This window comes from Hemibagrus wyckioides, linkage group LG02 (genome assembly GCF_019097595.1).
Source record: "Hemibagrus wyckioides isolate EC202008001 linkage group LG02, SWU_Hwy_1.0, whole genome shotgun sequence".
In the NCBI taxonomy this organism is placed as follows: Eukaryota; Metazoa; Chordata; class Actinopteri; order Siluriformes; family Bagridae; genus Hemibagrus; species Hemibagrus wyckioides.
This window is the reverse complement of record NC_080711.1, coordinates 18688733-18704416: the sequence shown is the minus strand read 5'-3', so window position 1 is coordinate 18704416 and position 15684 is coordinate 18688733. Positions and strand designations below refer to the sequence as shown.

The 15684-nt window shown below is 39.0% G+C and overlaps 1 protein-coding gene across 1 annotated transcript; it reads left to right on the top strand.

The window, feature by feature from the left end:
* Positions 1 to 1130: 1130 nt before the first annotated feature.
* Positions 1131 to 13920, top strand: gpc2 (glypican 2). Its single transcript, XM_058418367.1, has 11 exons — positions 1131 to 1569; positions 6573 to 6731; positions 7117 to 7251; positions 8692 to 8867; positions 9574 to 9654; positions 10006 to 10171; positions 11203 to 11333; positions 11429 to 11596; positions 11720 to 11856; positions 12459 to 12628; positions 12706 to 13920. Exons 1-11 carry the CDS (start codon positions 1371 to 1373, stop codon positions 12915 to 12917), a joined length of 1734 nt encoding a protein of 577 aa, XP_058274350.1. The 5' UTR covers positions 1131 to 1370; the 3' UTR covers positions 12918 to 13920.
* Positions 13921 to 15684: the final 1764 nt, after the last annotated feature.

The window sequence follows — 15684 nt, the reverse complement described above, 5'->3', positions numbered from 1 at the left end:
GCTGTAACAATATACTTCTTGTTTTTTGTCAAATTTCAAGTGTCGACGCATTTAATTCTTAAAATTCAATTCAATTTTCAATTCGATTTATTTGTATACCGCTTTTAACAATGGACATTGTCTCAAAGTAGCTTTACAGAAGTATAGAAAAAGTATGGGGAAAAAATTATAAAGTTTAAATTAAAGTTATTGTTTTATCCCTATTTTATCCCTAATGAGCAAGCCCGAGGTGCCGGTGTCAAGGAAAACCTCCCTGAGATGATATGAGGAAGAAACCTTGAGTGGAACCAGGCTCAAAAGGGAACCTCATCCTCAATTGGATGACACTGGAGAGTAAAATTTTGTAGATACTTTTTGCATTTTTTCCAATGACTTACTTTTAGAAGTACATAGAACCTGGAATGCAACCGATATTTTATTCTAAACATGTAAAACATTTTAAAATGCAAAATGCAGTTTTAACAGCATGCATTAGGAGTCTCAGGATGTGCTCATGAAAGAGAAACAAGGGAGGAAGAAGATATGAAGGAACATATTAAATATTAATTACAGTATTAACTCTCTGTGTGTGTGAGATAGAGATAGAGGGGGGTGAGTCTGTATCATCATAAAATATTAGAAAAATCTGTTCATTTAGGATCTTTAGGCTGAAAAACCTAAGTTCTGTCCAATTCGAATACACAATTCTCAAGAGAACGTTTATTAGATCATTTATTCATCATACTTTATTAATATAACATGATTGAATGAAGGAACTCGAAAATGAAAATCATTGACTGAACTAAATTAAGTATTAAAATAGAACATGCACATTATTATATGCACATATAATAGATTGTTACGTGATATCTGCGTAATAAATTTGGATAGTTGATGGATGTCTTCGCACATATTTCCAGATAAGTAAATCCCATTTCAGCATTTGCACAATGATGTATTTTGTGAGCTGAATAGGATAAAACACATACCACACACACACACACACACACACACTTTAGATTCAGATGCAGTGCAGTTTTCTTTTAATTAAACATCTGACTCCATCTGTTTCTCCTCCCGTCCCACAATCTCTCTCTCTCTCTCTCTCTCTCTCTCTCTCTTTGTCCCATTGTTCTGTATAGAGAGGGAGGGATGCTGGAGAATTGATCTCTGAGGCGCGGAGACAAAGACCGTCAGCAGCAGGAGCTCGTGCAAAACAAGCCCCCGAAAAGCCCAAACCGATGAAGGTCCCGTGTTTCTCCGGTGCCGTGCGCGTGTGGTGAGAAGTGCTGATGGTGTTTTATCATCGTTAGGGAGACGTATTGTGTTTACCGACAAAACTGATGAGCAAACAGGAAACTTTAAAGTAGCCCGAGTGTGTGAGTGGGATCATGATGATGATGATGATGATGATGATGAGAATAATAGAAATGAGAAGGACACTGATGGTCCCGGGGCACGAGCTTTTGAGTGTTGTTCTCGTGTGCGTGCTTTTCGGTTCCGTTAATACGCGAAGCTGCTCCGAGTCCCGGCGCGCGTATGGAGAGCGGGGATACAGCGCGAGCGCTGCTCCCATCAACGCCATGTCCGGTAAGATCCACACACACACACACACACACACTCCCCCTACAGCACAACATACACGTGCGCTCACGCGGTAGGTATAGTGTTTATTATTATTATTATTATTATTATTATTATTATTATTATTATTATTAACAACTTAACATATTTTACATATTCTATATTACTTTCTATATATGTTTGTATCAATAAAAAATATATAATTGTACAAACAGACACAAAAGAGCCTAGTACAGTATGTATTTCTCAAAACGCATTAGTTTTTATGGATGAAGCTTTCACTTTCCATTTTATAAACTTGATAAAGCTCAACAGATCCCACTAAATATTTGCAACTGGGTGAGAGCTGAATTAATACCCAGAGTGTTCAGATAACTCTTTCAGACTTCATCTGTGTCCAACTGGATATATAATTCAACACTTTGAATTTTGTTGTTTTACATTCCCCAGTTACTGGAAAATAATATACTCAGAATATCACAAATTAAATAAAATGTGTTGCAATTTAATTTTAATCAGAAATAAGCCAGGCTTCAAAAATGACCACGAATCTGTTCTGGTGAATTTTGTTCTGCAATATATTACATTTCTACACAAATAAATAAATCATGTATTTATATTAGTAATAAATGACAAGATTTATAAATGACAAGATATATTGCCCCTATTTTCTCTGAAACTTTAAACAAAACTGACTGGAATATATCTATATCTATATATATATCTATATCTATCTATCTATCTATCTATCTATCTATCTATCTATCTATATATATATATATATATATATATATATATATATATATATATATATATATATATATATATATATATAGATATATATAGATATAGATATATTGGAAGTATCATAGCTGAAAAGAACATATATATATATATGATACATATATGATACTTACGATAAACAGCCTTTTTAAAACAACAGCTAGTTTTTTATTACTGTACATTTAAAAGTCAGACTTTGTGGAGTTTTTATGTGTGTGCATGTGTTTCACCCTTTTATAGAAAGAAATATTGTTTTATATATTTCTTTCTAAAATGTGAGGGTTTTGTCCATTTTGTGAACCAGTACTGCTTGTACTTAAAAAATAAAGAGCATAAGTCAATGATTTAAATCAAAGTCATGTGATTGCATGTATAAAGTGATACCAGAAGATATACTAGTAAATGTAGTGTGAGGTCAATGGTTAAAGTAACGATTATTTAGTCAGGTTTCAACTCAGAGTTGGACATCTGGATAGCTGCATGTGATTCCTGGAAGGTCCAGGAAATGAAGTTGATATTACACACATTATATGAACACATTAAATATTAAACGCTGTCGTAGAGCTGAATGAACTGATGAATAAGCATTCAAAATTTTAGCTCCAGTGAAAAGTGTGTGTGTGTGCGTGTGTGTGTGCACTACTGATTGATATGTGTGTTGAGCAGATCAATACTGGTGTGTTTGGATTCATTTACATTTACTTGACTGGGGGACTCAACAAAGAGTGATGTGTGTGTGTGTGTGTGTGTGTCTGTGTGTGTGTGTGTGTGTGTGTGGACAGCTAACTCTCTGGAGTGTATTTATCAGAAACAGTTGCATAGACATTTTTGCCTGGAAATTTTAGGGGTGTGTGTGTGTGTATGTGTGAGAGGTCCCGTGGGTCAGGGCAGCAGATGGTGAAGAGAGGGATGATGAGCGTCATTAATGGCAGTAGAAGAGAGAACAAAAGGGGGAACTGAAGGTGTGAAGAGAATTTGGGATGAGACTGGAGGATTTACATCTGTGTGTGTGTGTGTGTGTGTGAGTGTGTGTGTGAGAGAGAGAGAGAGTGAGAGAGAGAGAGAGAGAGAGAAAGAGAGGACAGATCAATTCCGAGCATGTGTGCTGATCAAGCTTCTGCCGTTTTCCGCAGACACATAGAAATTCAAGTACTTTATTGTTATATCCAAACGCTTATATATTGTGCTGTGCTTGCTTTGTTTCACACTTCAGATAAGACTGATTCAGATCAGCAAGCACATTGTAATATTACACAAAGATAACCTTAGGAACTGCAAAATGCAGTTTTTAAATAATGAGTTCATTCATTAAGGTAAAAAAAAGAAGCTGTCCAAACCTTTCTGGCCCTGTGTGAAAAAGGTATATATAATATAAGGAAAAGGTGAAAAGGTATCCAGATGTTAGCAAATACTAAAAAGTTATATACACTGAACAGGCATAACATTATAACCACCTGCCTAATATTGTGTTGGTCCCCCTTTTGCTGCCAAAACAGCCCTGACCCGGGCACCCTGGTCACCACCAATGTTTCATTCATTCATCTTCATTAACTGCTCCGTCAGGGTCATGGTGAATCTGGAGCAATTACATTACAGTTCACCTACACCGACTAGGCATAACATTATGACCACCTGGGCACCCTGACTGGTCTGTGGCTATGCGGCCCCATACGCAACAAACTGCAATGCACTGTGTATTCTGAGCCCTTGCTATCAGAACCAGCATTAACTTCTTCAGCAATTTGAGCAACAGTAGCTCATCTGTTAGATCAGATCACACGGCTCAGCCTTCGCTTCCCACGTGCATCAGTGAGCCTTGGTCACCCATGACCCTGTCTCCGGTTCACCACTGTTCCTTCCTTGGACCACTTTTGATAGATACTGACCACTGCAGACTGGGAACACCCCACAAGAGCTGCAGTTTTGGAGATGCTCTGATCCAGTCGTCTAGCCATCACAATTTGGCCCTTGTCAAACTCGCTCAAATCCTTACGCTTGCCCATTTTTCCTGCTTCTAACACATCAACGCTGAGGACAAAATGTTCACTTGCTGCCTCTAATATATCCCACCCACTAACAGGTGCCATGATGAGGAGATCATCAGTGTTATTCACTTCACCTCAGGGATAAGGAATAAAGGGGACCATGAACTTCAGAACTGGACCATGGACCATGGCCAGAACTGCTGAATTACATTTTCTTTTACATCATGTAGATAGTGTGTGTGAATCACTTAACTGGGGAACAAATGGCACCAGGATGCACTATGGGAAGAAGTCAAGCTGGAAGAGGCAGTGTGATGCTGTGGGCAATGTTCTGCTGCAAAACCTTGGCTCTTGGCATTCATGTGGATGTTACTCGGATGGAGGTTACTCGGTGGAGGTTACTTAAACATCATTGTACACCAAGTCAATGATGACATTGTACACCCCTATGACAACAGTATTCCCTCATGGCATTGTCTTTTTTCAACAGGACAGTGTGGACTGCCACTAAGCAGAATTCAGATATTCTTGAAGGTGTTGACATGGCCTCCACATTCCCCAGATCTCAATCTGAGGGAGCATCTGTGGGATGTGCTGGACAAACAAGTCCGATCCATGGAGCCCCACCTCGCAAATTACAGGATTTAAAGAGTCTGCTGCTAACATCTTGGTGCCAGATACCACAGCACACCTTCAGAAATCTTGTGGAGTCCATGCCTTGATGGTTCAGAGCTGTTTTGGTGGCACCAGTGGGACCTAGACAATATTAGGCAGGTGGTTTTTGTGTTATGACTGATTGGTGTATATTTCCAATAATAAGTACAAATTATAAAAAGTGATATTATTGAAAATTATTGATATTAGTGAAAATTATAAAAGCTCTTCTTTATGTGTATCTGAACATCTAGCTGTTAAGATACACATGTAAAATTCTCGATAAATTTGTCCTGAAGTAGTGGTTATGGTGTGATTCACTAAGAGATACTTATCTGAAAGTCACTAGTTCCCCTTTAAAATTGACCTCATTGTTCTAATCTACATTAACCTTCATTATTAAATTATAATATTATAATAATGTCTTATTGTTCAGGGTGATTTATTTTGTAATTTTCTTATTGCTTCTGTGTGATACATAGTATTTTGCTCAGACTGACCCTCATCTAAAGAAATATGACTCTTGTAATGGCTGGTGTATAATTTACTTTGTTCTAATTGGCTGGTGTGAAGTATATTTTGCTCTGACTGGCTGGTGTGGAGTGTATTTTGGTCTAATTGGCTGGTGTATAGTATATTTTGCTCTGATTGGCTGGTGTGGAGTGTATTTTTCTCTGATTGGCTGGTGTGAAGAATATTTTGCTCTGATTGGCTGGTGTGAAGTATATTTTGCTCTAATTGGTTGGTGTGGAGTGTATTTTGGTCTAATTGGCTGGTGTATAGTATATTTTGCTCCGACTGGCTAGTGTGGAGTGTATTTTGCTCCAGTTGGCTAGTGTGGAGTGTATTTTGCTCTTATTGGCTGTTGTGGAGTATATTTCGCTCTGATTAACTTATGTATAGTATATTTTGCTCTGATTGGCTGGTGTAGAGTGTGTTTTGCTCTGATTGGCTGGTGTGGAGTGTATTTTGCTCTGATTGGCTGGTGTGTAGTGTATTTTGCTCTGATTGGCTGGTATGGAGTAAATCTTGCTCTGTTTGGCTGGTGTGGAGTTTATTTTGCTCTGATTGGCCGGTGTGGAGTATATCTTGCTCTAATTGGTTGGTGTGGAGTATATTTTGCTCGGATTGGCTGATGTGGAGTATATTTTGCTCGGATTGGCTGATGTGGATTATATTTTGCTCTGATTGGCTGTTGTGGAGTATATTTTGCTCCAATTGCCTAGTGTGGCAATTGGCAGAGTGTGGCAGAGTTTATTTTGCTCTGATTGGCTGGTGTGGGGTATTTTGCTCTGATTGGATGGTTTGGAGTATATTTGGCTCTGATTGGCTGGTGTGAAGTATATTTTACTCTGATTGGTCAGTGTGCTATATGTTTTACTCATATTGGTTAGTAAAATATATGTTTTGTCTCCCACTGGTCAGAGTGTGATGTATTTCTTGTCTTATTGGTCAGCGTGTGATAGATTTTGCTCATATTAGCTGGTATAAAATATAATGTGCTTTTATTGGTCAGTGTGAGGTATGGTGTGGACCATAATCTGTTGTGATTGGACACTGTGTAATATATGATGCTCTACTTGGCAGGTGAACACCTGCGTTTCTGTCCTCGTGATTACACATGCTGTACAAGTGAGATGGAAGAAACGCTGGTACGGCAGAGCGAAGCTGACTTCCTGTCTTCTGTTGAGGAGACCAGCCAGTTCCTGCTGACAAGCTTCACCCACACACACCAGCGCTTTGATGGTGAGGAGGAGCATGCACTCAATATAACTTATTTTTAATTAGTTATTATTAATTATTTATTTAACTATACTCAGTAACTCTATATTTCTCCCTCACAGGGCCTTATTTTTGACCATTTGTCTCACTTGTGGTTTGAGAATAAGTCAAAACGTCTAGCCAGCATTAATCTTATAGCCAGAATTTAATTAAATATTTATAAAGGACTAGAGGACAATTAATGCACACTGTTACCCTAGACACTCCTAATGCTAATGCTAGCAAGTCTGTGGTGCCAACGCTAATTAACATTTAGCACATTTCATTAGCATGGCCATTTGTAGTGTGTAGTTTTTGCAGAAACTGTTCCAGTCCATTGGATTTTTCTTGTTTTCCTCTGTGTTTTCAGAATTTTTCCGTGAGCTAATTGGTGTATCAGAGAAGTCGATGAATCAGATGTTCATCAAGACGTACGGACGCCTGTACACACAGAACACACGCCTCTTCCAACAACTGTTTACACAGCTGAGACAATACTATACAGGTATGTGTATGGATTTTTATGTGTGTGTGTGTGTGTGTGTGTACAGATCTACTGTAACCTGGCCTGTACAGCTCTTACATTAGCTGATTTATATCAATATATAGTGTAAATATTGCATTGAAAACACAGCCAAAAGATACAGCAAAAGGTAAGATCCCTGAAACATATGAACATCTGACAAATAACTGACAAGAACTGACCCAAGAAAGTGTCTTAGTACTGGGAAGGCCACAAAACACCAAACCACTCCAACATCTCCAGTAGGAGTTCAACAGGGTTGAAATCAGGTGAAGGGTTGCATACGATTTTACATGATTTTTCTTCTCATCAACCATTCAGTGACCCCTTTTCCCCTTTAGATGGGGGTAGGGTCATCTTGGAAGAGACCACGCCCATTCAGATAAAAATGTTTCATCGCAGGATATCATCACTTCATATTGATTTGCAGTGACACTTTCCTCTCAGGGGACAAGGCACTGCTTCTCTCTAAGGGGATAACTGTTATCCGTCAGAAGAACTTTGTATTGATTTGCAGTGACGTTTTTCTCTAAGGGGACAAGTGACCCAAACCATGGCCACAAAAATCAATGTGCACTACAGCAAGCTGTTTCTTTTTTGTGTCCATGGTCTATTATATTTATTTCATATATACCATATGTGTACTTTACACATGCACACTGCCTCCTACTGGTCAATTTGTTTCGTTTTCATTTAAACAAACAACAAAAGCAATGCTTCTATTTTGTACTTGAATTATCCAAAAATTCTCCAGGGTCCCACAAGAGGGCATTTTAGACCTCTTATTAGTCGTGTGTACTACAATTTACATGACTTATAGTGAATTAAAGCCATTATAATAATAAGACATAGCAAGCTAACGTGTTTTTAATCTTCCCCTACATTCAGACCAATGGTCCAAAGCAGGCTGGTGCACTATTTACATAAATTTAATCGGAAATCAGTGGCTAATACACATAATAAGCTGGATATGAGCAAATTTCTTTCCACAAACTATTTGGAAGTTATTAACAGAAAATCCAGTTATTCTTGGGTTTGTGTGAATTTATGTATAAGGAGACTCACTAAAGTGAACCTTTAAATAATATATAATAAAAATGTATAATAAAATATAATAAAAATGTACAGAATGTTTGGCATGAGAAGATTAGTAATAGATGTCCTAGGATGAGCTTTGGAAAAGTTAATAGTAAGAACATAGGCTCTGTTTTGTTACTCAGATGGTGGAATAATTTTGGAAATCGGGAGTCATTGGTATACACATGACGACTAAAGTCATTTTAAACGACTAAATCCTACATCTAGATGACTAAAGCCTACATCTTCCTGAACACTAGAACCTGAAAAGAATAAATCAGGCAAATCCATAGAATTGACTCTGTAATGGTGTATGTGTGTATGTGTGTGTGTGTGTGTGTGTAGGTGGTGGTGTGTATGTATCAGAAGCCGTGTCAGATTTCTGGACAGAGTTGGTGGAGCGTGTGTTCACTCTACTGAACCCACACTATCACTTCAGTGTGGAATATCTGGAGTGTGTGAGCAAGCACACACAACAGCTTCAGCCATTAGGAGAACTGCAACGCAAACTCAGCACACAGGTAACACACATGACATGTAGGGAGTGTGTGTATAACCGAGAACTCAATACGTTTCATTATAGCCATGCATAGATCATATATATAATCACTACTTCGAAATTTTCCACATTTTGCAGTGTTACAACCTGCATCTGAAATGGACTTAACATTAAATTTGTTGAATGGGAGGCTGAATGCATTCAGTATTTACCCCCTAGATTAGGTTGGTCCAAGCAGTTGCCTCAGAAGTTCTATTATTATTTAAATCTGAAAGCCTCCTGAGTTCATTAAAGAAATAACTAATTAAACACCATCACATCTCATATAATAAGAATCTTTTAATTGGACAAACATAGGCTGAATAAAAAATTGAATACCTGCAAGAAGAAATAATATACTGTATATCATTTGGACTTTAGAGACTCAGCAAACATGTGGAAAAACATTCTCCGGTTTGATTTGTTACAACTTTTCCTTTTTGACCTCAGTACCATGTACTACATCACTAGATGTTGAAACATGGTGCTTGTAGCATCATGATGTGGAGGCCTGAAAATTTAAATCACCAAAATTGAAACCATCCAATCTGACACAGAAAAACTCTATGTGTGAAATCCAGATGTGCAAAGCTAATAGAGACATATTTTAGAAGGCTTGCATCTACAAATGTGGTTCTACCAAGTATTTACATCTCTCTCTCTCTCTCTCTCTCTCTCTCTGTTTTTAGTTGTCTCGTGCATTAATCGCTGCAAGGGCCTTAGTGCTGGGCCTCTCTGCAGGCAGAGACATTGTTAACAAAGCCATTAAGGTAAGTGTTAACACATCTGGTAGCAGATTCATTTTCAAACACTGACCTTGAGTCCATTATTCTCACAGCCAACCCTCAAGACATAAGTTAAATTTAGGGAAAAATAATATAGGGAAGCTCCAACTTCTACCTAGTTACCTTCCTATTTATAGCCACCTTTAGCTTCAGCCGAAGTTGTCTGAGAGCTCCCCCCCCAGTTTTTTTTTTTACACTTCCAAAATCTCTTCATGTCATTTATTTATTAGTGCACTCTTATTATAGTTTAGATTATAGTATAGGTAATATATGTATCTTACCATTTTCTGGTGACTTTTCCTAGCTCTCTAACTTGATCTCTCTGTTTCTCTGTAGTTTAGCGTGAGTGCAGATTGTGGTAAGGCTTTGATGCGTCAGTTGTACTGTCCTCTATGTGGTGGGACTCCCGCACTCCGGTCCTGCCACCCACTGTGCCTCAACGTCATGAAGGGCTGTCTGGCCAATCATGCAGAGCTTAACACGGAGTGGAACCGCTTCATTGGTGAGCTTCAAGGGTCAGTGCTTCGAGTTAGGGGCTAAGGGAGACATTTTGAAGGGATGTTTGTACACTATATTGCCTAAGGTTTTGAAACACCCTTTCAAATAATTGAATTCAGGTGTTGTTTTTCAGAGGTTAGGCTTGGCCCCCTTAGGTCCAGTGAAAGGAACTCTTAATGCATACCAAGACATTTTGGACAATATCATGCTTCCAACTTTGTGGGAACAGTTTAGAGATGACCCCTTTATTTAGAGTAACTCTCCTGACCTGGTAAAGATGTTTTGTCGGGTTTAGGTCAGGACTCCACACCAAACTCACTCAGCCATGTCTTTATGGTCCTTGCTTTGTGCACTTATATTATAACACAATTAACTCTGTAGTGTTGTGTGCTACATGTGTCTTATTGGCTTCTTTGTCACATACTTTGTTGTATGTCACATACATACAACAAAAATGTTGGGGAAATCTTTTTATTATGCTTTAATTACAATTGTGAAACATTTGTAGAACAAAATTATTATAAGACTAAGGTTGGAGGAAATTATTATTCTGGAAATTGTTGTTGGGACCAAGGTATCATCATGACATTGTGGTTTGTATCATTGTCGCTGAGACCAGTATATATTTCAGGTAATATGAGTGAATTGGTTGCAGTGGGACTATAATGGCTGGTTTTGATATGATTATGGAAATGATTATGTGAGTTTTGTTTTTTTGGGGCTACACTTGAATGTGATGAGGTGAGTATTGTCATTTGGCTTGATTGGCAAAAATATGATTGGGGGATATTGTAATGGTTTGGGGGTTTGGGTTACAGTTCAGGGGCTGTGGTTACTAAATGACAAAGGTGTAAGACTGCGGCTAGTGGCAGGCTTTCAGAAAAAAAACTATTGTGGCTAAAGGTGGTTAGAGGGCCATGGTTTGTTGTAAAAGGACAGAAAACATATTTGTGATTCATCTTTTTTGGTAATTTTTTTTTTCCTGTGTATTAGAGGAAAAAAAATTAAATACTTTAAAATGTGTGTCTGTGCCAGATTCTCTCCTCTCACTGGCTGAGAGACTTAATGGACCGTTTAATGTGGAACTGGCTGCTGATTCTGTGGCTGTGAAAATCTCTGAAGCCATCATGCACATGCAGGAGAACAGCATCAGCATCTCCACCAAGGTGAGACACCCACACATACACACCCACAAACACGCTTATCAATCTTCACAGCACGTACATTATATGTGTGTGTGTGTATGTGTGTGTGCGTGCAGGTGTTTCAGGGTTGTGGGAATCCTCGTCCTGCCCCCAGTAGAAACAAGCGTTCACCTAGAGAACGAGAGAAAGAGCGTAAGTCTGATAGAGACAGCAGAAAGACTTTCAGGACCTTCAGTCCAGAGGAAAAGCCTACAACTGCTGCAGGAACCAATATGGACCGACTGGTAAGACAGAGAGCCTTAGTTTAGAGGTTTATATGTTCAGAAGTTAATTCATAAACTCACTTAATCACTGTATTTAGGTTTTAACGTGTTACAGTAATTTACAGCATGTATTGCTGTGTCCAGGTGTTGGACCTACAGCAGCGTCTGAGACCTATGAGGGAGTTCTGGGTAATGCTGCCTCACTCTCTCTGTAACGAAGACAAAATGGCGGCTGATGTTACCAATGAGGAGCGCTGTTGGAATGGATACACACGTGCAAGGTGTGTGCGTGTGTGTGTAGTATCTAATTAAGTAAATCACTGTTAAGATCCTTCACATTGGTAGATTTGTCTTTGAGCAATTGAAGATTTAGCCTTCAAATATTTCTGCAGCCTGTAACCCTCAAAAGTAGTTTTTATTCCACTCGAAGGTGACAGATGACTATATTTTCATAAATATTAAATAGGTCAGGTTAGCTCATGGTGGCTCACTAGAATGAATATACTTACATATAGTACATGTGTGAAAACCACTGGCTTTTGTCCTGCATGAGGAATTAGATTAAAAGACCTCATCTTTCCATACACACCCACTCAAAGATGCTAACATTTCCATGTAACATGACAAGCTGCTAAATTTTGATTTACAAAGTAAGGAGAGACTGGGAAGGGACCAGTTGTTCATAGGTGTACAAACACTCTACAAAATTAAATCCGATTATAAATCGGCTTTAATAAATTATTATTGATTATTTCCACCGGATGAAAGGAACAAAGCACTTTGGAAGATTCTGTTATTGAAAAAATATCAATTTCGAGATGAAGTCACTGTTTTTGTTTCTCTGTGTGTGTGTGTGTGTGTGTGTGTGTGTGTGTGTGTGTAGGTATCTGATGAGTGTCACGGCTGATGGCTTGGTGAATCAGCTGAACAATCCAGAAGTGGACGTTGAAAGTTCTCCGGACATCAGAACCCGCCAGATCCTCATGGAGCTTCGAGTGGCAACACATCGTCTCACACTCGCACACCAAGGCGTGGATACAGACACAATACAGAGTGAGTGTGTCTAACTGAGGTCGACTGACTGTCCTTCATTGTTTCTGTCATTCACTAACGTGTATTTGTGCGTCTAGGTGATGATGAGGATGGTAGTGGATCTGGATTAGTTGGAGCAGATGAGCTCTACAGGAATGATTGGCCCAGTTCTCCACGAAGCCCTGCCTATCCTTATAAACCCCGCCCTCGAGACCGGAGTAGAGTCAACGGCTCGGTCAGATCACCTCTTTCCTTTCTGTCTCTCTGCCTCTCTCTGCTGCTCTCTCTCGTCCTCCAGTGGAGAAAATAGGTTACTGCGGTTTACATTTTGTCTTTTCCATCGACAAACAGAAAGCACAGACAAACCGAGAGTCGAGACAGACTGAATATCGGACAGAAAGGGAGAGAGACTAAAGGATGGTGTAGCTGATAATCTCACACTGACTTTGTATGTTTTTATTGCGCGTGTGTGTGTTGTATGTTAGCGAAAGCAGTGATGAATGTTTGCACTCATTGTGAATAAAGTGCTTAAAGTTTTGGTGAAGTCTTAAAGCGACATTCGCCAGTCAATCAAAATCGTCCCTGTTGACCGCGGAGTCAGATGTAAACAATGACCTTTTGCTCGTGTTTCAGCAGACTTGGTTCCAGAAGTTTCAGAGAGGAAACACTGCTCCATGAATGCAATAATGTAGTGTGATTTAGGCCTAAGTAAGTTAGTTAGCTATCAAATTCGTCAGGCTGAAACAACATACTGTAAAGAACAACAAAGCTTGACATATAAAATATAATATCTAAACAAAATATTTCAAATCTAAATAAAGTCACCTTTTTTCTGTTTTTTTTTCCCCTTTAAGATTGAGGTGGTGATTTATTTATCTAGATCACGTTGATGCTTTATACATTTATGTAAGAATTTTCCAAGAATGTCTTTGGAGATTATGAATGGGAAGGAAACTTCTGGAACAAAGACTGCTGAGAAAGTGAAAGTCACTCTTCAGCTCCAGTGAGACTTTGTGAATGTTAAAGTTGAATGTTTTGTTCTGCATTTCCACATGATAGAACTTCATTTTAGAGTAAGGTTTAGGATTACAGTTGAATAGTTTGATCCCTGATGTGACTGCAGACTGTGTTTAGTGATGTATATTTATTTATTTATTTATTTGTGAAAAATGGCGAAGTTCATCAGTCTTCATGGCTCAAGTTTTTTATCAGTGTTAAAGATCAGAGCTGTACACATTTATACACATTTTTTAGAACAAATAAATATGACATTTGTTCGTTTTTTTGTTTGTTTTGTTTTTTTTTATAATGGAATTTTGTACGGAAACCAATAAACTACAGCCTGTTCTCTAATTCTTGTCTTGTCCAAGCTCCCTTCATTTTAAACCCAAGCTATACTTTTTCAATACCCAATACAATACAGTATCTAGTGGAAGTATGCCTTATGGGCAAAAGTTTGTGGACACCTGACCATCACACCCGTCAGAACTGGGAAGGCTGCTGTTCCTATACTTGTTTAGACAGATCCAGCAGTCTACAAGGCCACTGACAAAGAGAAACTTAATTGATGTGAACCCAGAGAAAGTCAAGGACAGCAAGCAACACATAATACAAAAGGAGACTCCTGGGACAGGATATTCCTGTGTATATACAGCCACCACTCATTAAAGCAGTTTGTTACACTAATTCAACTGTCTGGGTGCTAAACAGGAAATGTAGAGCTGGCTTGCTTATAGGAGTGAAAGTGATGCCTTAATTTGGGGGAATCACCTTTGAGATTCTGACGTGACTGAACAGCACCACTAATTTACTTCCTCTGGGTGGCTTTTATATCAGTGATTTTACAAACAAAGCAGCCTGACCATTGTCCATATCTGCTTAGTCAAAGGGCATAAGGGACCGAATGGTGAGTTTTGGTATGTTTATGGCACATGTCAATCTACCTTATACAGAGCAAATTACACCAATCAGGCACAACATTATGACCACCTGCATAATATTGTGTGGGTCCCCTTTTTGCCTTTCCTTGACCTGTCCAGGCAAGTACTCCACTAGATCCCAGAAGGTGTGCTGTGGTATCTGGCACCAAGATGTTAGCAGCAGATCCTTTAAGTACACTTAAAGGACACTTTTGATAGATACTGACCACTGCAGACCAGGAACACCCCACAAGAGCTGCAGTTTTGGAGATGCTCTGATCCAGTCGTCTAGCCATCACAATTTGGACCTTGTCAAACTCGCTCAAGTCCTTACGCTTGCCCATTTTTCCTGCTTCTAACACATCAACTTTGAGGACAAAATGTTCACTTGCTGCCTAATATATCCCACCCACTAACAGGTGCCATGATGAGGAGATCATCAGTCTTATTCACTTCACCTGTCACTCCTCTTAATGTTATGCCTGATCGGTGTACATTTATCTTATTTACACAGTTTAGGGTTAAGTTGGAAGGCCCACTGGTGATAGCCTCATAACCTTCCAGTCAGCAGGCCAACACCTTAACCAGTGAGCTACCACTTCCCCTCCTGATGCAAAATGCACTTTGGTATTGTTTCACAGAAGAATTCCATGGCAAATCCAGACCACAATTATGCAAGATGGTGGATATGGGTATGCAGAAGTTAGATTATTGAAGTGTCAGTGCTTAACATGAGGAGTGGATGATCAGGTTGTGTTTTGCTTTTACTTCCACTTGTCTTCAGCACCTCATCTGATTTATGTTTTTGGGCAAAGAGCTTTCTTCTTGCACCCCTGTGCCTACAGCCTGTGCACTGACATTGCTTTCTGCCAGGAGTGCTGAGTAGTACTGGCAGTTTATTTATTTATTCCTCCAAACCAGCAGGACATTGTACAGCATTGATTGAAAGTAGTTCATTTGTAGCAGCTTCATGAAACCATTAAGCCTCGAAGGTCAAGGACTGACAGTCCCTGGGATATTTTTATTCATGTTTTTTTTTTTTTAATTCACCGTTTAGATTAAGAGCTGTGGATGTGTACCAGCCGACTGAGTCACTCCTTCAAGCTGATATTATTTCAGTACCTTGATTAGCTGGTGATATTAACGTCCAGTTTTCAT